Source organism: Rhinolophus hipposideros (genome assembly GCF_964194185.1).
Source record: "Rhinolophus hipposideros genome assembly, chromosome: 3".
NCBI classification, from domain to species: domain Eukaryota; kingdom Metazoa; phylum Chordata; class Mammalia; order Chiroptera; family Rhinolophidae; genus Rhinolophus; species Rhinolophus hipposideros.
The window spans coordinates 99,243,285-99,266,652 of NC_138049.1; the positions used below are offsets into that span (position 1 = coordinate 99,243,285).

Below are 23,368 nucleotides of genomic sequence, written 5' to 3' on the forward strand. Positions count from 1 at the left end.
AATGACAGTGGTGTTAGCAGAATCTGTGACTTCGTCACCCAAAGAATTCACAGCTATTTGTCATGTAAAATGAGAGTGGTTGCAGGTATCTCAAAATATCATTTATACTGATGAACGCTTCAAAATTATGGTGGTTGCTTATTCTTGCTATTTAAGGAATACAGAAACACGTTTATGGCCATCTCACACATTTTTACCATTTGGTAACTGTATTTCAATTTAATTGGCTTATTTTTTAATCCTACCTATTTTTATCTGTTTTACTTTATTATTTGAAAACATCATTCTCAAAGCAGTCAGTAAGTTTCATCTGGGTGCCAAAGTCAGCCGTGGAGCACACACACACAATGGCTTAGAAGCCTTGATTTAGAAGGACGGTGATTAATGATCTGAAGAATATCATAAATGAAGCTGAAGGAACCACTACATATAATCAATACACTTGGGATCAAGTGTATTTGTGTGTATTTCTATATTCTTATACAAATATGCCTAGAAAAATAGAATATACTCTCAAATTAACTTATTAAAATAGGTATTATTTACATTTTTCTATCATATGCTTCTCTGTATTCCACAAAATTTCTACCATGACTAGGTGTAACTTTGTAATCGGAATTTTATCAAGGGAAATAAAAATAAATGGAAGTGGGGGACAGACCTGGCAACCTCTCCTCAACGACTCTACTTCCTAACTTCCTCATACTTCCTGTATCCCCCCTTTCCATACCAAACCCCACCCCAACCTGAATGACAAGTGGGAACGTTAGGGTGCTCCAGTCTCCTTGAGGCTCTGTTTCCAGGCTCCTGGGACAGAGAGCTCAGCCCAGACAACACACACACACACACACACACACACACACACACACAGGCGCAACTGCAGACCAGCATGCCGGTAAGTGTTAAACAACTGGCTCTTTGGAAAAAGCAAAAAAAAAAAAAAAAAAAGGCCTGATTGTAGTGTTTGCCAACTTCCATGGTATAAATCCTCCAGCATAGCTGATCTGAAGTCATCAGTGTGATGTAATTGAACATGACGTTGGGAAGAGATGCACCATTTATAATATTTCCACCATGCATATACAACAGGTGCAAACTCAAGAGCATATGTAATAGCGAAGAGCACACATCGCAGTTCAATGGAATGAACTCCTTAGCTAATTTGGGAATGATAAGTTTCAAGTATTTATTACCATTATTTTTGAAATGATTTATTTAACCGTAAATTTATAGTAAGCTATATTTTAATCACAGCTATGTTTAAGAGCAAGCTTGCAAAACTGCTAGAAATTTAACATTTGGCTCTCACAAGCTGGCATGAGCCAGTAACCAGACACAAGAAGAACTTGTGGCAACTGTCCCCTCTTTGGACCCTTGTATAATGTGGCCTGGAGAGGGGGGAAAGTTTCTTCTCCAGCCTTTCGGACATCCACCCCCTTTTTCCTTGCCTGCATTGCTCCCACTCTCACTGGTGAAATCTCATCTATGGACACCACATCTCCCCCTAGTGGTTGCACTATTTTTCACCCACACTCACGAGGCCCCCTTATTCTCAGAGCTTCTTTTTGCACACGTTGTCCATATGGCCCCTTTCCCTTCTGTTTTATTCTCCGAAGAAAAACAAGTATCTTCCCTCAATTTCTCTTTAGATAGCTCTTCAGGACCTAAGGTTTAGTCCATTTTTGTAACATGTCCATCCCCTGGCAGCCTCCCAGCTCCTCAGAGAAAGGGGGTGTGGGAGCTGGGAAGGGCAATAAAGTAAACTCTAGGGAACGCTGAAAATTGGAGTTGGCCAAGGGGACGAGGATGGAACCAAGCAAAGCATGAAGCTTCAGGAAGTGAAGGGGGACCACTAGGTGAAGGGATGTGGAAGGAAGTGAAGAGTGAGTCACCTCATGGGCTGCGTCCGGAGAGCTGTCTTCAGGTCTTCCACAACCTGGTTCCTCATCTCAGTCTCCTCCTCATCAAATGCGTACAGACTCTGCATCTGAGGTAGGTTGAGTAGGGTGGAGGTCACACTGGGCTGCCTCTCTCCCAGCCTCCTGCACCCCCTGCCCAGGTGTGAGGGACCACCCTCGCTTCAAGAAGGGTGAGGCTTCAGGGAATGGTTTACTAAGACAGTGTCAGACTCTCAGAAGACTCAGGTTCTGGCCCCAGACTTTACTTTCCTCATCTGTAAAATGGGGAGAATGATTGGCCCAATCTATTTCCCAAGTCTGTCTGAAGTACAAATGGTTGGGGGACTCTCACACAGGGAAGGGATTATAACATCTAAGGATTTGATCTCCAATGAGTGGGGTGTGAGGTGCAGGGAAAGATGACAGAGGCTCTCTCTCCCCCATAGCCTTTTCAAGTGGGGCCAGGGCTGGACAGTAGTGGCCACTCACCGCAGCCATAGAGTTGATTCGGTCAATATAATAGTCAGGCCAGCTGGTCGCCAGCTTGTTGGGATCCTCCTGCTCCTGGAACAAGAAGAACTATATGGATCAACTGGCAAGACAGGTCCATGGCCTGAGATCGTCAGCTTCATTCCTTGGACAAATTCATTTCCCAGCTCCGCCTAGACGGGGTGACTTCAAGGAAATTATGAAATCTCCCCAGGCTTCCATCCCTTCCTTGGTAAAATATGGATAATGAACACTGAATCTCATGACCAGCCAATGACGTGGGTAGAAACCAGGAGATATACACACTTTCAATGAACAATACTAGGTGTGATCATACAATATGGTCAATGTTTAAATTTTAAAAAATCATTACAATAAAAGACACATTGCCATTAATCCCCCTCAAAATACTGCCCCTCACTTCAAACACACGTATGCCATCATCCTTGCCACTTTCTGAAGCAGTTCTGGAAGGCCTCTTTCGTGAGTGTCTTTAGTTGCGCTGTCGAGGCTGCCTCCCTGTCCTGAATCATTTTGACTTTGGGGAAGAGCCAGAAGTCACACGGTGCCAGATCCAGTGAATAAGGTGGATGAAGACACACTGTAATGTTTTTATTTGACAGAAATTGCCGTACTAGAAGCGATGTGTGACATGGAGCGTTGTCATGCTGGAGGATGATTGATGGCACACTTTAAAACACACCTTCTCTCAACCATAGGTCACACCAGACTGACTGCACTGAACAAGTTGAAACTTGTCACACACTGTGACTAAGGTTCGACACGCCGCTTCCCGTTTTGAAGATCCCTGCCTTTCCATTGGGTGGCACTTGGCAGCAGCATTCACCATATTTTGTGATCACAACGGAAAGGCACCATGTCACACATTGCTTCTGGTATACAGCAATTTCTGTCAAATAAAAACTTTATGGTGTGTCCTCATCCACCTTATTCACCAGATCTGGCACCATGCGAATTCTGACTCTTCCCCAAAGTCAAAAAGACCATGAAAAGTAAACATTTTGAATAGATTCAGGACATCGAGGCAGCCATGACAGCGCAACTAAAGACACTCATGAAAGAGGACTTCCAGAACTGCTTTAGAAAGTGGCAAGAATGATGGAATAAGTGTGTTCAAAGTGAGGGGGAGTATTTTCAGGGGAATTAATGGCAACGTGTTTTTTATACTGTAATACATTTTTTTACTTAAACATCCACTGTATTTTCTGATCACTCCGCGTACAATTAAAATTAAATTTCTTTCCCCCTATTATATTTACCCTGACTCTGCTTAATAAAATATAATTTTATGTCTGTTGAATCTCATAAAAATTTGTGCTGATATTTTATACATGTTTTTCTTAATTTTATTTTTCTAATAATATTCTTGTATTTTACAAAAGTATTGGTCTGTGATGGCTTAGAAATTTAAAAACTTGGTGCTTCTCCCAGTGAGTTTGAGAAGCACTGACATAAAGCATTTGGTGCACTGCCTAGCACATAGTAGGTGCTCAAGAAATAGCAACTTTACAAAAAGAGGGAAACAGAAATGCCCAAGGCCCTGGGTTTTGGTAAGTCTTAGAGGCGGTCTGTGCAAATGAGGGCGCCCAGGTCAGAGTCCAGGTCCCAAGAGAAAGCCTCAATTTCTTCCCAAGTGTGGACAAGAATGATGGCAGTTGGATGACATTACTGTTGATTGAAAATCCAGCCTTTTCCTCCAGCCAAAGGACCTGTATCTGGATATTACACATACCCTACTCCTTCCTGTCCCTGTCCTTGTCCCATTGGGCCACTCCCCGTCATCTGCTCTCTGCCCATCTCCTGCTTCCAAATCATTATGAAAACGTACCTCCTCCCGAACCTCCCTGACAAGCCATTTGTCTGCCAACTGGCCTGGACTTTGCCCTCAATCCCTCAGCTCCGTCCACTCGGGCTTCATGATTTGGTTTCATAAAATCCACATTTTAGACCCATGGGAAAGCTACCTTGATTTGGTCTTTGTGATTTCATGTGACTACATGTGTTAAAGCTCCATGACTGAGGCCCCCAAATTCTATCTTCTACCTTGGAGAAGGGATCACAAAACGAAAAAGATATGCATCATCAAACACATACTTTCCTGCCTTGGCTGGCTCATCCTTTAGCCATTCTATATGCATTTAATGAGCACCTACTACATGAAAATCACTGTACTGAGTCCTGAAAGTACTGAGCAAAAAGTCATAATCCCTGCCTTCCACAGTGTCACAGTCAGGGTGACACTCTATGGTAAAACTGTCCATAGTGGGCCATGGAAACATTGAAGGGGGCATGTAGCATAGAAGGTTCATGAGGGTGGTGAGGTGGTCGGGGGCTGAGAGGACGGGGAGGAGTTATTAAAGATTACTAAATCTAAGACAGATGGGGAGGGTGTTACAGTCAGAGGAAGTACATTGTAGAAACAGCAGGTTTTATGAAAGTATGTGGGGAAATTATACACAATTTGTAGAGAGAACATAGACAGAGATGCCCTTTGTGGGGACAAATCCCCAAAAAACAGTTTCCAGGCTCTCGGCCTCACATAGAAAGGTGCTGGCTCGGGTAGTAAATGGCCATCAACTGTCATCAGATGGCCAGCAGCTGTGGCTAGTTGGCCGTCAGCTGTAACCAGTGAGCCATTGGCCACTAATATAACTGCCGTGGCTACGCTAGCGGAAAAGAAAATGGGGGCTAGCAAGAAGAGGGTGGCTGGCAAGCACGGATTGCTGTTAGGCAGATTATGTAGATCCTGCTTCCTGTGTCTCCAGCCCAGCCGCCAGCGAGAATATATTGGTTTGACTCCCCTATCTATGGCTCCGTGGGTGTTCCTTTTTGGCCTCACAGTGTCCTGCGTTCTTATGTGGGGAGCGGGACCAGAGACCCCGCAGGCCGCCCCGCCGGACGCCTCGCATGACAAATGGCGCAGCAAGCAGGGTCCCCTGCAGGACACCCTTATATTTTAATATATTTTTTGTTTTAGCTATAAAAGAAATCAACTTAAGGGAACGCCATAGTAACTCAAGTTGGAAAGTAGAGAATCATGAGATATGATTAATTACTCCTGAAATTCATTTTCACAATCCTTCTTCCCGTCCTCCCATGACTAGAGTTTTTTTATTTTGTTTTGTTTTTCAAACCTGCCTTTCTCACAGTGAGATTCCTGGACACAGAGCATGGTATTCTGCAGGTGTTTAATGAATGCACATTGAGTATACTTGACAATGGCTTGTAGCCTCTGAAGCCCACGCATCTTGTCACAAGTTCTCAGACTCAAGAGGGCCTGGGTTCCATCACCGGTGCAGCCCCTTGCCATAACTGGCTGGTAACTTTGGGTGAGGCCAGGGCCTCTCTAGGCTTTCCTAGACTGGATTGTTTCTTAGTTCCTTCCAACTCAAAAATGGTGTATGATTCTGATCTTCTGATTTTATAAGGTCAGTCTCGCTCGGTATGGAGCTCCGGATGGGACAAAAATCCTGAGCAAGAAAAGTAAGAAGAGAGCCACGACTGGGCTCGGGGAGCAGGAAGAAGAAACCGCTGAGAATCGCCCCACACCTGCCCATCTTCTCCCAGGAGGGAGACAGTCTGAGCCTCCGTGCAGGAATAGCCAGGTCCTGACCCCCACACCCCTACACTCTGAAGTCAAAGGGACAAGCTGCAAGTCTGAAAAATGGGAGAGCGGAGGGCAGCGGAGAAAGGTGAGTCAAGAAAAGAAAAACAGAGTGAAAGAAACAGCCAGGTTAACATAGGGGGCAAGGGAGACAGAGAGAAAGAGATGAGCGAAAGAGACACAGAGATGAAGGAAAAGAGAAGAAAGCACAGCTGCTGGGAAAGCAGAGGGGGGCAGGTAAAATTCAATTAAGCCCTGACTGTAGCCACACACCCCTTTCTAGGGAGAATCTAGACCTCTAAGGAGATCTTTTAATGAATGTGAGGAGAGGGAGGAAAGGTGGGCAGAATGAGGACTCATGTGTGAGCCTGATAGGCATGCTGCCTGTGAGGCTGAGCCTAGGAGAGGACGGTGCTAAAGATCCAGAAAAAGGCTACTCTGCTCCCCCTAACTGAGTCCTGACAACAAAGCTGCCCCCAGGTAAGGCCTAGGTCCGCACACCCTCCAGCCATGGGTATAGACCTGAGAAGGGAGTCTAGATTTGTCATCTTTGTATCTCCCTAACCCAGCACCACTGCTGGAACCCAGGAGGCACCTGCTTAAAGGGTTTTTGAAAAACAGAATCCTATTTCTCTGAGTACAAGCTCCATGAGAGCACGGATTTTGTGTTTGTTTGCTTGTTTGTTTGTTTGGTCCTGATTTATTCACTGTTGTTCCTCCAACACCTCGGACAGTGCTGGTATGTAATAAATATCTGTTGCATGAATGCGCGAGCATAGAGGCAAGAGCTGCTGTGTGCTGTGGAGACAGGTGGTACCTTCTTCTTGCTGCAATAGATCTGCCATTTTTTCTCAGGGGGCAGTGCGAACACAGCGTCCCGGTTTTTGTCAGTGAGATCCAACTCATCCTGCAAAGAAAACAAGAAAAAAAGTCTGAAACCCAGAGATGGTTGACATTAAATAGTCAGCCTTACAGGAAATTACAATTCCCCCAAACCTATCCCTCAGTCCACTATCTTCCTCCCAAAGAGGACCAAAGATATGATCGGGCAATTCTTTCTCTGCTAGAAATACAGCCGCCTCTCCTTGCTTCAACCGGAGCCCGTGCTGCTCTGTTCATGCTTGCCTCACTTCCTCTTCACCCCACCTTGTCTCTGCAAATCCACCCTCCTCCTTTAGGCCCTGACCACCCCCTGCAATGCTTTGCTAGCCCTTAATCCTCTTTCTCGGGGGGTTTCTTGTCGTCCCTCCCTTGTCCCTCTTAAACTTGTAATACCATAAGTCAAGGCTGGACAAAGAAAGAAGTCATTCTACGGATCCAGTCCTTATTCTTAAAGTCTCCCTGACCTTCCGGTCTCTCCCCCAGAAATTTTCTGGCTCCCTTAATCTCAGCATGGGTCCCAGCACAGGCTGGGGAGGGCTGGGAGGACAAGGGGCTGAGCAGCTCTCCTGGCTGGAAGGGCACACCATGCCAAGGGAGGGGGTTCATCTGCTTCCCACGGTGATGTACCTGCCAGAGGCAGCCCCCTCCACACATATGACCCAGAGACAGGGCTGTGCATGCACAAGGCTTGGGGTCCCACAAGACTAGCTCACACTTCCCGAGGAGTAGAACTGGGACATCTCTGACATCATCAAACTTAGGGTAAATTCTATGGGTAGTTTGGTATGACATAGGTTTGCCTGTGCTGGATGGCCTCTAAAAAGCTCTCTTCTTGAAGATTCTTCTATGAGCAAAGCTCAGGCTCATCCAAAAAAAAAAAAAAAAGTTAATGGGCCGTGGGGACCATAGTGTGCCTTTCAACTCAATTATGGTGAATTTTTTTTCCAATCGAAAGCAAAATTCACATTAAGACATCAAAGCATAATATTACTAACCTTTTTATTTTCAGAAATAATAGTGAAAGGAATATCTAAGAAAGTAAAAAAGGTCTTAAATATCAAAATCTAGACTCTTTTCCCTATACTTCTATTCACTGGAGAACATTGAAGACTTTCCTTCGCGTAGATCAGAACTGTCCAATAGAAGTACAACGTGAGCCCCATGTACTTTAAAAATGTTCCAGTCACATTACAAAATTAAGAAATAGGTGAAGTTAATCTTCATAATACATTTTATTTAACCCAAATACCTAAAATATGATCATTTCAACATAAAACATCAACATAAAACATCAGTGAGATAGTTTACTAAAGTTTGGTGTGTATTTTACCCGCCCAATTCATCTCAGTTCAGACGAGCCACATTTCAAGTGGTCAGTGGCCCATGTGGCCAGTGGCTGCCATCTTGGACAGCGCATACAAAGATGATTTGAAATAATTCCCATAAGTTACTTGCTTTTGGAAAGAAAGATTTCTGCCTGTCTCATGCTAAACAAAGGTTCTTCCCTAGAACCAGTCTCATTCATATCCAAGGAATGTCCTTAGTCAAAATTCCCAGAGCCCTAGCTTGAGGTTCCTGCAGTCTATCTTTTTCCACAGTCAGAATCAGAAATAAAAGTAAAGTTATATTCCCCTTATATGTCCCAGCACAAACTCTGCATCTCTTCTGCTTTGCTTGTACAGCTCGTTCCACCCAGACTGCCCTCCCTGCCCACAGACCCCGTGAACCCTGGTCTAATTCCCAAGCTCAAAGTTAGACTCGTCCAGCAAGTCTTCCACGAACCTTCCCAGGTCAGAACATCTCTTCCTTCCTGAATTCCAGAGCAGTGACATTCAGCGTTGTACTAGTCCTTTATGCACTTGTCTTTTCCAGCCAGTGGTCTCTGTCACTAAATCAGTGGACATTTCCTGGCGATTTGGCTCAGCTCAGATAGCCTAAGTCTCTGTGGACCATTCACTCCTTACTGAATCGCTCTGCCTGGTTTCTTTGACAGCCACACTCTCGAGCAGTCCCTCCTACTTCGCTCTAGGTTCCTTTTGGGATCCCTTCATGATTTCTCCTCTTCTCTCCTACCATGGAATGTGAAAGTGCCTCAAGGTGCCATCCTTGCTCCTTTTCTCTCCTCCCCTGATGCTTCCCGAGGTGAAGGCTTCTCAGACATGCCAAGGACTCAGTTATTATCCCAAACTCTCTCAAACTTGTACCTCCAGCTCGCCAGTTTCCTGAGCTCCAGATTCTGGAATCCAACTGACTCCAGTACCTATCTGTTTTGATGTCCCTCAAGTACCTCACACACTTATGTAGTGTCACTATGGGCCAGAGACTATTACAAAGGCTTCATATTTACTCATTAAACTTGCAACAACCCATCTTACAGATGAGGAAACTGAGTTCATCATCTCAGACCTATAAACCTGAGTCTCCACTGGCATATCCTGTCCTATATAAGGCTCAACATTGACTCAGTTACAAACCTGGATTCCAACTCACTCACAAATCCCATTAAGTCCTATTATATTTTCTCCTAACTAGCTCTTGAATCTGTCCATTTCTCTCCATCACTACTACTCACCATTCTCCTTAGCCTGGACTGCACCAAAAGCATGCTAATGTTCTACCCAGAACACTTCTTCAACAGAGTACCCTAAATGATCTTTTAGAAAAGCAGACCAGGTCAACTCAAACCCCTGTTTAAAGGCTTCGGTGGCTTTCTGTCACCCTTAGAATTGAATCCAAAATCCTCAGTTACCGTATTTTGCCATGAATAATGTGCACTTTTTCCCCCCAAATTTGTGAGGGAAAAATAAGGATTACACATGGGTAGTACTGAGAAATTAAAACGAAAGATATTTTTTCCCTGAAAGTTTGGGCCAAAAACGTGGGTACACATTATACATGGCAAAATACGGTGTTCTCATTTTCATGGTGTTTCCCAAAAGGACCCAGCTCTTTTCTGATTTGAGATTCTCACAGAGGCTGCTCTTGTGGGGGACCCCGTGTACCCCCATTTGCTTATCTAATCATCACTCTGCTTTCAGATCTCAGTGGAAATGTTACCGCTTCAGGGGGCCTTTGTGTCCCCATTCTAGAATACAGCTCCCTGCTAGACACTCCCACACGTCACCACACTTGTCATTCCTGGTCTAGTTCACTTTCCCTATTACACTTCACCTTTTGGAGGCAGAGACTGTGCCCGGTGGCTCGTCATTCAATCCCTGACCCCCATAGGGCCCAGCACACAGCAGACTCTCAAGAAATATTTTTCATTTATTTGATTAATACCTGATGTTGGTCTCCTTGCAGACAAGACTTCTCTGCCTCATACCGGTTTTTGCCAAAGCACCTTGGTAGGAGGCCTGCTCACTAAAGATGCTCAGTAAATACTTGCTGAATAAAAGGACCCAAGGAAGGAATACCTCTCATCATGTCCTTCTTTCAAAACTCTTGCACTCTGTTCAAGAAAATGGACTTGCTTGTGATAATGTAAGAAGTCCTTTTGATCTTTGTTCCTATTTCCTAGCACAGAGTTCCTAAATCCCTTGGAATTTCCTGGGTGATAGGAGCCTCTTTTCTTCTAGTAAAGTGACTCCTGGGGGCCCCTAGATAGCTCCAAGATGGGGATTGGTCGCCAGAAAGATCAAGCCTTGATTAGAAGCCTTGATTAGAACTTTCAGGCCTTACTTCTCAAACTCCAGAGAGAGAAAAAGAGGAGTTGGAGATTGAGCTCAAACTCGATCGTACCTACGTAATGAAACCTCCATAAAAGCCCCTCAGTAACAAGGCTCAGAGAACTCTGGTTGGTAAACACATTTTCATGCTGGCAGGGTGGTACCCCCCAAACTGATGGGGACAGTAGCTCCTGTGCTCTGGAGAGCAGCCTTACCATCCTTATTACCCTTCTTGGCCTTATCCTATATACCCTTTCATCTGGATGTTCATTTATATCCCTTATAATATCATTTATAACAAACTAGCAATACTAAGTAAAATGTTTTCTGAGGTCTATGAGCCTTTCTAGCAAATTATCAAACCTGAGGAAGGGGTTGTGGGAACTCCCGATTTGTAGCCAAATCAGAAAAAAGTATGAGTAACCTATTTGTGATTGGTGTCTAAAGTGGGGGTCAGTCTTGTGGGCCTGAGCCCTTATCCCGTGGGGGTCTCTGCTAACTCTGGGTAGTTAGTGTCAGAATTGAGTTAAATTATAGGACCCCCAGTTGATGTGTGCAGAGAATCAGGAAACCCACACATTTGGTGTCAGCAGTATTCTGAGAAACAAAAAAGATCTTAGTAGTATTGACTAACACCAATCAGGCTACAAAAGATTTTCTACACTAGTAAACAGTTTGTTCTCTCCCACCCCCTCCCCCATCCTGAAAAAGTATAAATCAGAACAACAATGAGTATTCCTAAACCTGATGTGATGAGGAAAGTGGATAACTTTTTCCCATAACCTGCATGGTCTCATCTTATAGTGGTCTTATTATTTGAAGGGCTAGATAGCCTTAATCAGATACATCCATTACTGAATTCTAGTATGAAAACCCATTCCAAAACGTGCTGCTTTGTTTTTCTACTGGCCAACCATGAGAATGAGTAACCAAGAGCTTGAACTTGTGCTATTGCTCTATGCTAGGGTTCGGGTCTGAGTCCTGGGTATAGGTCCTGTATCCCTGTTCTGGGACTTTCCGTGGTGTGCAGGCTTTGTCTTGCCATCAGACTTCCGAAGAGAGGAATCATGCTTCTTTCTGTTCTGTCTCTTTATGGTCAGAGAATGAAGTTTTACACACAGGGGTTTCCACAAAGGTGTCGTGCTGCTCTGATCTGGATGGGTACCACCAAGAGTCAGGAAGAGCTGATCCTAGTGGGAATGACAGTTTCTGCCTGCCCTAGGCTAGCCATGAGATACAGTCATCCCAGACCCAAGCCAGGCTCCAGGTGTGATACAGGCATCTCTACCTCCATATTTCTAGCCAATCAGTGTCTGTCTGCAGAATTCCACCCTGTCTCTTCTTCCTGTGTCTGAGATCAAAGGATCCCAGGGAAATTCCAGAGAGCAGAAGAGAGAAAGGTGGCAAGCGTTCTGATGTTCATTGAGGCTCCTCACTGCCTTATTTCACAAAAGCCTGGACTTGCTCCTTTCCTGGTAGCCTAACTGTTGCCCCCTGAGATCGAGAGTCCAATGGAGATTTGAGGTAGGTCCATTCTTCTGGGGACACATTTCCCGGTGTCCACCCAAGTGAGTGACTCTGTTTCTCCCACAGCTGAGGTGTCCTGAGGGGCCCACCACAGCCCGAAGCAGAGCTTCAAGAGGTGGAGATCCCAGCACATGGGCCCCTGCCCTCGGTCTTGCTCAGCCTGATCCAGCCATTCCCCTCCCCACTGTCCACACCCTCCCTTCCCTGCGCCTTCACTCACCACCAGCTCAGCGAAGCGGACATTAAGCTCCTCTGGGTTCGGGATAGGACTGGAGAACTCCATGTACTGCAGAGGGTGGTTATCGCGGAGGTTGATCTCAGGGAGGTCGTTGCCCCCAAAGCAGCACAGGAAACCCAGGCCATGGCGGCTCCTCTTGCGGGGGGCCATGGTCACTGCAGGCCAGGGGGACGGTCAACAGGCAGGTGCCTTAGGTCCTCATCGTGATCTGGGTGGGTGAACAGAGAGCACAGAGCGGTCGTCAGCATGGCAGCCAGGTAAGTGGGGACAGTGGTCACTCTGCCGCCATAACTTCTTTTCCCACCTTCCAGAAGCCCTCAACCCAATCGCCAAGCTCCTTCCCTTCTCCCACAGCTTCTCTCTGTTTTCCCCTTCTACCTGGAGGCATTTCCTCCTCACCACACCCTCTCAGTGCTTCCTGCCACAAACACTTTCAGATTCCCCCTCTGTGCCCCTAAAGAAGAGTAGAGGGCTGTAGTCACAGAATGTGACTTCCGGGATGTCAGAGCTGGCACTCATCTTATCTCTACGTCTCTGTCAGATGGGAATCCTATTCCCTATCATTTGGCAGACCCACTTCCAGGAGGGCTCACTCACTCACTTGATTCCTTCTGGGGTGTGGTGTACATCCCATGGGGAAGGAAGGCCTGAGGTACTTTACAGTATAGATTCTTAGCTGTTTCTTCCAGATTTGGGTCATTGACAGAATGATCAGAATGTCTCCATGATCTTTACTCACATCACTGCTTAAAATGTTGATACAGGCTATGACAGACATAGATGGCACAGCTACCTCCTCTGGAGCCAAAGACCTAGTTATCAACACTCTCAGGGGACAGTCCTTCAACCAGCTCTAAATCCATCAACTCATGCAATTATCCAGCCCTCTTTTTTATAAAGACACCATAGGAAACTTTCCCTAAAGCCTTGTGGAACTCGAGATAAGCCAAATGTAAGGCATTCCTTTGAACCAAGCTCTAGAACCTTATCAAAGAAAGATAAGATAAATGTGGCATAACTTGTTCCTAGTGAACTCAGAGTAACTTCTGGAGAACATCGCTTTGTTTCCTAAGCCCTAATCATGTAGCGAATAACTCAGTCACCTGATCTGCCCTCTCATACAAGTCATGATGCATTTTACTTGTCATTCTAGAGTCTTTTACCAGCTCCATTTCATCTTTCTTTATAAGCTTTGTGACAGACTTTTTAATAGACCCAGGAGAGCCTCAAATAACACACTACCCAAGGTAGCCCTGTATCACTGATTATCTTTTATGTATTACATATTGGCTCTCCACAGCTATAGTGAAGGCTCCTTGAAGTCAGGGGTCATGCCTCCTACTTACCTGACAGCACCCCACACCCCCCATTTCTATAGCTAATAAAATGCCTTGCGCTTAATGAGTGTTCAATAAATATTTCTTGGTCAATTGGAAAACAACTTGTGTTCATGGAAAAGGAGGATAGGGGTCCTCATCAACCAGTCAAGAAATATTGATGGAAATCCCTGACTCCAAGTGGTTGAGGACCTTTAGAGAGAACCCTTACAGAGAACAAGGGGACAGTCTAGAGTTGGTAGGTAGAGGAGGCAGCAGGCCAGCTAACACAGAAATCCTGGTACATGGTGACAAAGACCTGGAATAGGCTGATGGCTGAGGAAAATAAGAGAGGAAGGGAGGCTTTAGGCTGTCCATGGGACTTGTTAGCCAATGGCCAAGGGCGGGTGAGACAAAGCCCTGGTCTCCAACTTCAGGCTTAGTAAAGCACCAATTCGGCAAACAGATGGGTGGCCTACCCCGGAAGTCCCTTGCCTGTTGCCAAGTTGGGATAATGAGCAGAATACAGACCAGGTCCCCTTTGTTTCATCAGCCTCCAAAATGCAGCTACAGTTGGTGGGCAAGACTGCTTTGTTCAGGGCACAAAGTATGGGAAAGAAACTCCTAGAGGGTGGGTTCATGGTGTGGTGGGGCTCTGGGCAGGGAAGTACTGATGTCTGGGAAAACCTGTGAACTCTTGCCTGCATTCGCCTGCTCAACTTCTTGCTCCCCCAGACTCCTTCCTCGTCCTTCTTTGCCCTTCAGCTCCTGAGCCAGGCTTTGCCAGGAGGAATCAGGGGTAGGGGCAGGGCGGGCCTACAGCTGGCACACCCCAGTAGTCTTACACCAGCTGTTTACAGCTGTGACTTCTCTGATTGGTTGGTGCGTCATACCTGCCATTAAATATGTTTAATGTCTCCCCTGAGTAGGAGGAGTGAGGGGTAGTGTCCTCAGGAGGAGGCACGAAGTAGACATAAACCCTCCAAACAGGAAGTACCCTCCTTCAAGGAGCCTGATCACCCAGGGGAGGGCTGCATATTTGCCCTTTTAAGGGGAGGACTGTTTGACAGCTCCTGAGTGTGTTTATGTCCCTGAGGACGCTCTCCTCCCCACAAACCCATCTTAAGTCTGTTCCTGCCTCTCTTTCTTAGGGCCCCATCTAAACATCCAAAACTAAAACCACAGGCTCCCAGCTGGAAATCATCTAGCTTCACAGAAGAGATGAGAAAATTGAGGTCCAAAGGAAAAATGTCTTATCTGAGGTCACACATGCTAGGGACATAGCTGGGATTGAAACCCAGGACTCCAGTGTTCAAGCAGTGGTCTGGTCCCTACCTCACCAGAGCTCATTTTCCCACATCAGTGGCTCTTTTATCCAATGCCCCAGCCTCCCTCCACTAGAGAAGACCAATCTCAACAGCTTAGTTTAGAAATAGCTCCAGTCTCAACGGTTCTCTCTAGACCGAGTGGGAGTTATGGAGATCCTAAAGGCCACCTGATTCTCCTCCACCAGGAGGACCTGCTTCCATCCTCCACTGCCCCAATTTCTTATCCAACCTGGCTCTGACCCCTCCTTCACTTCAAGAGAGTCTTCGAAGTCAGACAATCTAGGATTTGACTCTTGGCTTTGCCTTCCCAGGTAGGTGACCCTGAGCACAGTTCATAAGGTCTTAACCTCTGAGAGCCTCAGCTTCTTCTTCTGTGATACCAAGGTAATAACAGCATCTTCCTTACTGGGTTGTGGTGAAAAGTAAATGAAGTAATAGGAGTAAGATGGCTGGAGCACACTGGGTCCTCACTAAGGAAGGCCAGCACTGCTGCTGTGGCTTCATTATCATTATCACCAGCCAGGGGAGCCTGGCCCTGCCCAGAGCCTGCAACCAGGAGCCGTCCTCCAGGCATGGATGGGGCCACTAACGCGGGGCATTGTGGGATCTTGCCCAACCACATTAAGAAGCTGCCCAGCACTGCCTCTGGTAACTGGACGGTCTGGACCAGAGAAGCTAGAGTTTTCCTCAGGCTCTGAACTACCTCTAGTTTGAAAGGTACACCCTTGTTACTGACCCTGGGCAGGAACTGGGAATGGCAGAGGTGGCCAGAGTGATTCATTTCTGCAAAATCCCTTTACAAAGACGAGCAATGGAGGTCCTCATCTTAGAAAAGAATTGAGAAGCAATATGGAAAAACGGAAAGCAACAACAACAAACAAAATCCAGTGGACTTGAACTTGGGTCAGAGGGATTTAACCTGCTCCCCACCCCACCACCCACCTTTCTCTCCAAGGAAACCTCCCTAACACCAACCATTCCATGCCCTCCATATCCTGTCTCCTTGTCCCATCCTTTTCTCCTCCCTGTAGGGACAAGGTCTTTCAGGACAGTTAGTCCCTAAACATAGACCAATAGGCCTGAGACACTAAACCATCTGGTCACCTCCAATTAGCCCTCTTGTAACTCTCACAGGGGTCTCCTCTAGTCCTCTGGCTCCTGCCAGACTTCCCCCTCCTATTGTCACAACCTTCCACATTGTGGAGAAAACATATTTCCTCAACTCTGGAGACCAGGGCTAGTCACCAGTTAGCTATAGGTCGGGGAACCATGGTACGATCCTCATGGGACTTGTTTCCTCTTTTGCAATGGCAGGGTTTGACTGAAGAACTCCAAGGGCCCAGTCAGCCCTGAGCTTTCACACTGTCTGGCTCAATCTCATTCCCAAAGATTTCCCCAGGGGCTCGCCGCAGCCTACCCTGAGCACTGCTCCCACATTCCACCACAAGCCAGGAAGTACTTCCTATTACTTGAGTTCAGTACTCCCATTTGATCTGTAAAGATGAAAATCCTAACCCTTACCCCCAAATCCTGGCTTCCAACCCCCCTACACATCAGTTGTTGCATTGATTAAGACTTCAAAAACCCTATATCATCACTGCTTACTCCTAAGTCATAACTAAAAACAGAATAATATTAACACTTGAGACTTTGGTATTTGTCAGACACTGGGCTATACTACATTTTATCCTCATAGCAGCTCTCTGAGATAGGTGGCATCATTTTAGAGAAGTTATTTAAAGAAAGAAAAACCCTGTGGTTCAGAGAAGTTAAGTAACTTGCCTAAAGACACACAACTAGTTATGGCATAGCTGGGATTCAAACACATGACTGACTCTAAAGCTATAAACCACTAAGCCATAGGGCACATGTCCAAAGAATGCCCTAATCTGAGACCAGCTCAGAGCTTTCTCAAGTGTTCTATACATCTAGATTCAATAATTCATAATTGAGTACCTCCTATGAATTGGGCCAGGTGCCTTCACAGCTCTGCAATCTCACTTCAGCTTCGCAGTGACCTTATAAGGTGGTTATTACCATTATCCCTCCCTATAGATGACGATGTTAAAGCTTCAGCAGCTGTTACATGGCTTGTCAACAACACCAGCTACTAAGAGACAGAGCTGGAACTCACAACTAAATATCTTGACGCCAATTTCAGTGCTCTAATCACAGGACCAAAGCTGACGCATAAACCCTTCCTTTAGCTCTGGGACCAATGCTGTGGCTTCAGAGTATTCAGATTTCCTACCCCTACCCCCTTTCCCCAATTCTATACATGGGGGTAACAGAGCAAGGATGTGCTATTATGTCTCTCCTTGGCCACTTCCAAAGTACCGACTAGGAGCCAGGCACAGTGCTGAAAATTTTGGCTTTATCTCATTTATTCCCTGCAACCCTCTAATAGCATGACTACCCCTCCTTACTGATGGTTACATTAAGACTTCCGAAAGTCAGGCAACTTGCCCAGAGACCACATGCTATGGGTGAAGGGGCTGGGTTTTGAGGACAGTGGTTTCACACTTGAAGACCCATGATTTTAACCAGCTCCTAGCCCATGTTCTGAACACTGACCTGGGTGGTGAAGACAGAGGAGTAAACCAGGCAGGGTCCCCTTCCTTGAGGAGGATCACTTCTAGTGGGAGAGCCAGGGGAGTCAAGGCAATAACACAGAAGGGTTAGAAAGACAGGTACTATGACAGCACTGAGAAAGTGGACCTGGTCAGTGGGGTAAAGGGGATGTCAGAGAAGATTCCAGAAGAAAGTGACATTGAGGCAGTCTTGAAAGAGATGAGAGAATTCAGGAAGGGTACAAGAGGTGGGAAAAGGCATTCCAGGCAAAGGGAACAGCATAAGCGAAGATACAGAGGGAGAAACAGCATGGCGTGTGTGAGGCCAGAGTTCTGACCAGTGGCCTATTACTTGTGTTTAAATGAGTAGGCAAAGGGAACTGACCAGGTATACAAGTACCTCGGTTTGACAGTAGAACCCAGGCATCCTCGGGAGCCTGCTCCTTTGCTCTTCTCTCCCACCATATCCCCTGGGGCCTGGGTCTGGGAATGGGGCCCAAAGCTCCCCAGAGCTGCTGCATGGACCATAAGGAATGTAAACAATTTCCTGTTCCACTGGCAAGAGATTCCTCCCTATGTACTGACCCCTGTGTGCCACTGGGGGGTCACGTAGGAAATGGGCCCAGGCCCAGCTTACCTGAGACCTGGCTCCCCAAGGAAGAATCTATGCTTTTCCATCCCAGGCTATACTGCCCGGGCCTTTGCCCATCATCTCCCCCTACTGCCCACCTACACCACGCCTGCTCCCCCGTCAAGCCTCTGAAGACCATCTCCTCATGCTTTGTGGGCAGCAGATAGGCGTGTGATCCCTCATAACCCTGTCTACACAGACCTCCACCCTGAAGCTGTCTGATTGCCAACACCCAACTCTACACCACACACTTGGCTGGGTTCTGTTCAACTGCCATAAACTCTAACTATGTGATTTCAGATAAGTTACTTAGCCTCTCTGAACCTCACAGTTTCCTCATCAGTAATATGGGGAAATAATAATAGTGCATACTTCCCAGGGTTGTCATGAGGACTGAATTAGTTAATACTCGTAAAGCACTTAGAAAAGTGCCTAATATTAGTAAACATTATTAATGGCTATATAGATAAGCTACTGTTATAATGATGAGGACACCTGAATGTTGACTATATGTATTACAGAAGGTTCTCTCTCTATGGGAATGAATTTTACCTATGATTACAGAGGTTGGCAGATGTTATAGGGGCCAAATCCAGCCCATGGCCTGCGTTTGTAAATACAGTCTTTTTAAAACATAACACACCCATTCATCTATGGCTGCTTTCATGCAACAGAGACCCCATGGCCCACAAAGCCAAAACTATTTACGACCTTGTCCTTTACAGAAAGTTTACTTATCACTGTGTTATTAGGTTGAATTATATGTAACGGACAGTATTTGGTTATGTTTAATCTACAAAGTCATTAATTTAGTATGGTTCAACTTAGTCTATTACCCTGGCTCGTGTGCCTAGTGTTACCCATTCAGACAAAAACGTAGTGCTCTATGTCCAGGGACTCTAATCATAATAAAGTCATAATTACCGTTTTTGTTCAAGGTTTACCTTGAATTTTCATCCCACTCCTGTAGGGTAGATATGATCACTGCCCTTCACCTGCCCACCTTTTACAGATGAGGAAATCTGAGGCTCGGAAAGATGCAGAGGATAAGCCTCGGACTCAAACCCCATCGACAAAGAAGTTGCTGGGAGTGAGATCCATCTCTGATTCGGACAAGAAATGGAAGCATGAAGGCCTCTCATCCCCCCACTTCTCTGCGGGCCCGTCTCTCAGACATGGCTCTGGCCACAGGGCTGAGGGGTCCAGTTGTGACTCCCCCGTCACCCTCCGGACAACTGAAAACAGTCTGACTTGCAGTGTGAGCCTCAGGTGGGGCTGGGGAGGGGGCGGGGAGAGCTTTCAAAAATAAGCAAGGTCCTTTTCCACTGGGGGAGCTATTTTTAGCAGCTCCCTCTGCTCTGGGAAAGGCAAAGAAAGCAACAGACAACTCTCCCAGCCTGAGTCCTCTCTGGTGCAGGCTTTGGGGTGGGTCATGCAGAGAAGGGCAGACAGGGAAGGAGAGAAAGGGGTCTCTTGCAGGGAAAGTGAAACTGAAAATTCCCCTAAGTGACATTTCTCTGACTTGGGGTTAAGTGTGGAAGTTAGGGATTTTCCAGTGGGTTGCTCATTTTGAGAAATGATAAAGAGAATATAGGTTTCTTTGTCTCACTGGGACAGTAAACAAGCAGTGGTTCTCCAAAGCCACAGTCAAGCATTCATCCATCCATCCATCTATCCATCCCAAGTGACTGCCATGCACAAGCCATGGCCAGTGTGTTTCGGATGAACCAAACATGGAACCCTATCATCAGCAGGCTTACAGTCTTACTGGGGCGGCATGTGCATAAACAGCCAGGATGCAATGAAGGGGTACAGCTCCAGGCCGTGGGACTGCAGGGAGGGAAGAGTGACTTCTGGGGGTCGGGCAGGGAGGGTCATCTGAAACATTCCCCACAGGAAGTGGCATTGAAGCTGGGTCAAAGAAGAAGAAAGAATATTAGCTCATGCTAATATGTGTGGAGGGTGGGGGTGGAGACAGGTTGTCCAAGAAAGCATTCACAGCAAAGGTGTGCCAGACTGCCTGATATCAAGAAAAGCCCGGAGGTGAGTGAATGATGAAGGGAAGTAGTTGTATCGGTCTGGAACACAGGGCTCAAAAAAGGTACAGTGGGAAACAAGACTGGGGCCAGATAAAGGCAGGCCCTGAATGCAGCTCTGTCTGAGGAAGAGTTAATAGGCGGGGAATTACCAAGAATGGAGCGGAGGGGACAGATGCCGGAGATGTCACAGAGGGTGTGCCAGCACATGTGTGGGGGGTGCTGGGACGTTGGTATGACACGTCCTGGGCACAGACAACAAGGATCAGGCTGAGCGAGAGGGAGTGGTGGGAGCTCTTTGGACAACAGCTGTAAAGTAAAGGAGAAGAAGGAATTTCAACACCCTAGTCTGCTACCCATTAGAGCCAGAGGGGCTCCTGGCCAAAGGGAAACCAACCTATACGCGTGTGACACCCATTGCCTCAGCCCTCCTGCTTCCAGGAAGCCACGCCCCTCCTCCATCACACAGATCAGACTGTCTTTATTGAAAGGCTTCAGGGAAAAATCGCCTAAAGCTTCTTCCTGTACACTCCTGCCAGGTCTCCCACCAGAACGCCCAGCGTGCTGAGAACTCACACCATTCTAGGCACCTCGGGTTGGGAGAAGCTCCCTACTTGCCACGCCCCCTGGTCCTCTCTTCCTGGGGTCCCAGGACAGAGGCACTCTGACATTCAGGAGGGCAGCACCCTAAGGTCCTGTCCCTGAGGCCCAGCCGGGTTCCCACCTCACAGCGCTGCTGCGTTCACACCAGAGAAGGCCCTGCATGTGCCTCAGGGCCTGGCTGGACATAAATCCTGGACCGCAGGCACATCCCATCTCTTCAGGGTGGGCAGAGAAGGAGAGGGCAGGGGCTGAGAAAGGAGGGAAGGGGAGCTGAGCTGACTCCTGGAAGGCAAATGTGATGGCAGATGCAGACCCAGGGTGAGCCCTCACTTGCCCTTCATTCTTGTTCATTCAATTTCATCCATTCACTCATTCATTCTAACAAATATTTGTTGAGCACCTACGTACCATACAAAGAGCTGGAAAAATACAATAGTAAGCAAGAGTTCGGTTTGGTGGGGCAGGGGAACAATTAAACAAATAATATAACAAAGTGTGGATATGGTTATGATGGGGGAAGTACAAGTGTTTGAGTCTGATGAATGTTTGCCGAACTCCATCCCACATTCCACCAGTTTATACAAAGGAGTTACAGGCACACTGCATCGTGGAGTGGGTGCTGGGGATAAACAGAGATATCATCAAAGATTCAGGACCAGATGGCCGTCCCAGGATTACTATCACTATAAAAGACTGAAAACACCCAAAATATTCAAACATAAGGATTGATTAATAAGGATTGATTAGATAGACAGACAGACATACCTACACAAGCATGTGTGCACACACACCTATGTGAGCCCAAAGTAATTATCTTTGGGGTGCTGGAGTTTGGAGGTATTTTTCTTATACATGTCTAGATTTTTCCAGACTTCTTAGTATGAGCACTTATTACTTTCATCAGGAAAAACAATGTTTTTAAATGTTTTTTAAAGAAGAAGAACCGTAGACTAAAAATGAGCGGACCCAGGTTTGAGACCCACCTCTTCCCTGGCAGGCAGGCTACCTGGACAAGAGAGGAAAGGACCCAGGTTTGAGACCCACCTCTTCCCTGGCAGGCAGGCTACCTGGACGAGAGAGGAAAGGACCCAGGTTTGAGACCCACCTCTTCCCTGGCAGGCAGGCTACCTGGACAAGAGAGGAAAGGACCCAGGTTTGAGACCCACCTCTTCCCTGGCAGGCAGGCTACCTGGACAAGAGAGGAAAGGACCCAGGTTTGAGACCCACCTCTGCCCTGGCAGGCAGGCTACCTAGACAAGAGAGGAGAGGACTGACCTTGAACAAGAGGGCATCATTTCTGTGCCTTTTCTGTAAATGAGCAGGTCAAGCCACATGCTCCCTAGAGTTTCTTCCACCTCGGCACTAGGCTCTGTGCACAGAATACATGAGGTGCTAACTGAGGCTGGTTTGAATGGAATCATTCTCTCTGAGCACCCATGAGTTCATCATTCATTCACTGGGTCATTCATTCAACCACCATTGTTTTTAGCACTCACTCCATGCCTGGCTCTTGGTGCCGGGGATCTGAGGGCAAACTAGACACAACTCCTGCCCTCAGAGAACTATAGTCCCCTTCCACTGCTCTTTATCTTCCCTCCCCGACGGCCCATCTTGTTAATGATTCTTACCACTTTCCCCAAAATGCCTCGAGTGCATTTGTTTCATTCCCAACCACCAAGCTCCAGACTTGGTCCAGCCCCACACGGTCTCATGCAGGGACCAGAGCTGACCTCGCATTTCTTCCATCTCCCGCATTCTGCAAACAGCTCTTTCAATAACGTTTCTAAGACACCTGATCTGCATTCTTTGATTCAGCCTCCCTGAGGAGTCCCAGGCCAAGCCGAAAGCGTCCTGCTTTAATTCTTAGGTTTGGCCATTCGGTGGGGTTCACAAATTCCGTACCCACCAAGCCTTGAAATCGGATCTACATCCTAAGTGCCACTGAGGACGTGGGAAGAACTGGAACTCTCCTCCACTGCTGGTGGGACTGCAGAATGGCACAGCCATTATGGAGAACAGTTTGGCCATTTCTTAACAAGTTCAATACACACCTCCATAGGATACAGTCATTCCATTCCTAGGTATTTACCCAAGAGAAATGAAACCATATGTCCATGCCGAGTCTTATTCATAAATGTGCATGGCGGCTTTATTTGTATTAGCTCCAAACTGCAAGCAACCCACAGGCCATGAACAGGTGAATCAATAAACACAATTTATCGTGTATCCATATCATAGAATACTACTCAGCAGGAAAAAGGAATGAACTATCCATACGTGCCACTTGTGGATGGATCTCGAAATAAGAAGCCAGAGGGAAAAGGGGTACATACTGTAGGATTCCATTTCTAAACTTTGAGCAAATGCAAACTAATCTAAAACCATCTGAGTGGTTGCGTGTGGAGGAGGACGGGGGTGGGAAGGGAGGCGGTGGATTATAAAAGACCACGAGGGAACTTCCGGAGCTGATGGCCAGGTCCACGATCTTGACTGTGGTGATGGTTCCAGAGATGGCTACATATGTTAAAACATATCAAATGATGTACTTTCATTATAT

At 46.7% G+C, this 23,368-nt stretch overlaps 1 protein-coding gene across 3 annotated transcripts in view; it reads right to left on the reverse strand.

Moving 5' to 3' along the window:
• Positions 1–23,368, reverse strand: part of DAAM2 (dishevelled associated activator of morphogenesis 2) — a 105,800-nt gene that overhangs the window by 33,306 nt on the left and 49,126 nt on the right. For all 3 annotated transcript variants that reach the window (XM_081034072.1, XM_081034070.1, XM_081034071.1), the window contains exons 2-5: positions 12,310–12,535; positions 6,830–6,919; positions 2,388–2,462; positions 1,893–1,987 (exon numbers count right to left, since the gene is read on the reverse strand). In XM_081034072.1, coding sequence (XP_080890198.1) covers positions 1,893–1,987; positions 2,388–2,462; positions 6,830–6,919; positions 12,310–12,477 — 428 coding nt within the window. In that variant the 5' untranslated portion in view covers positions 12,478–12,535. The remainder of the gene's footprint in view (positions 1–1,892; positions 1,988–2,387; positions 2,463–6,829; positions 6,920–12,309; positions 12,536–23,368) is intronic.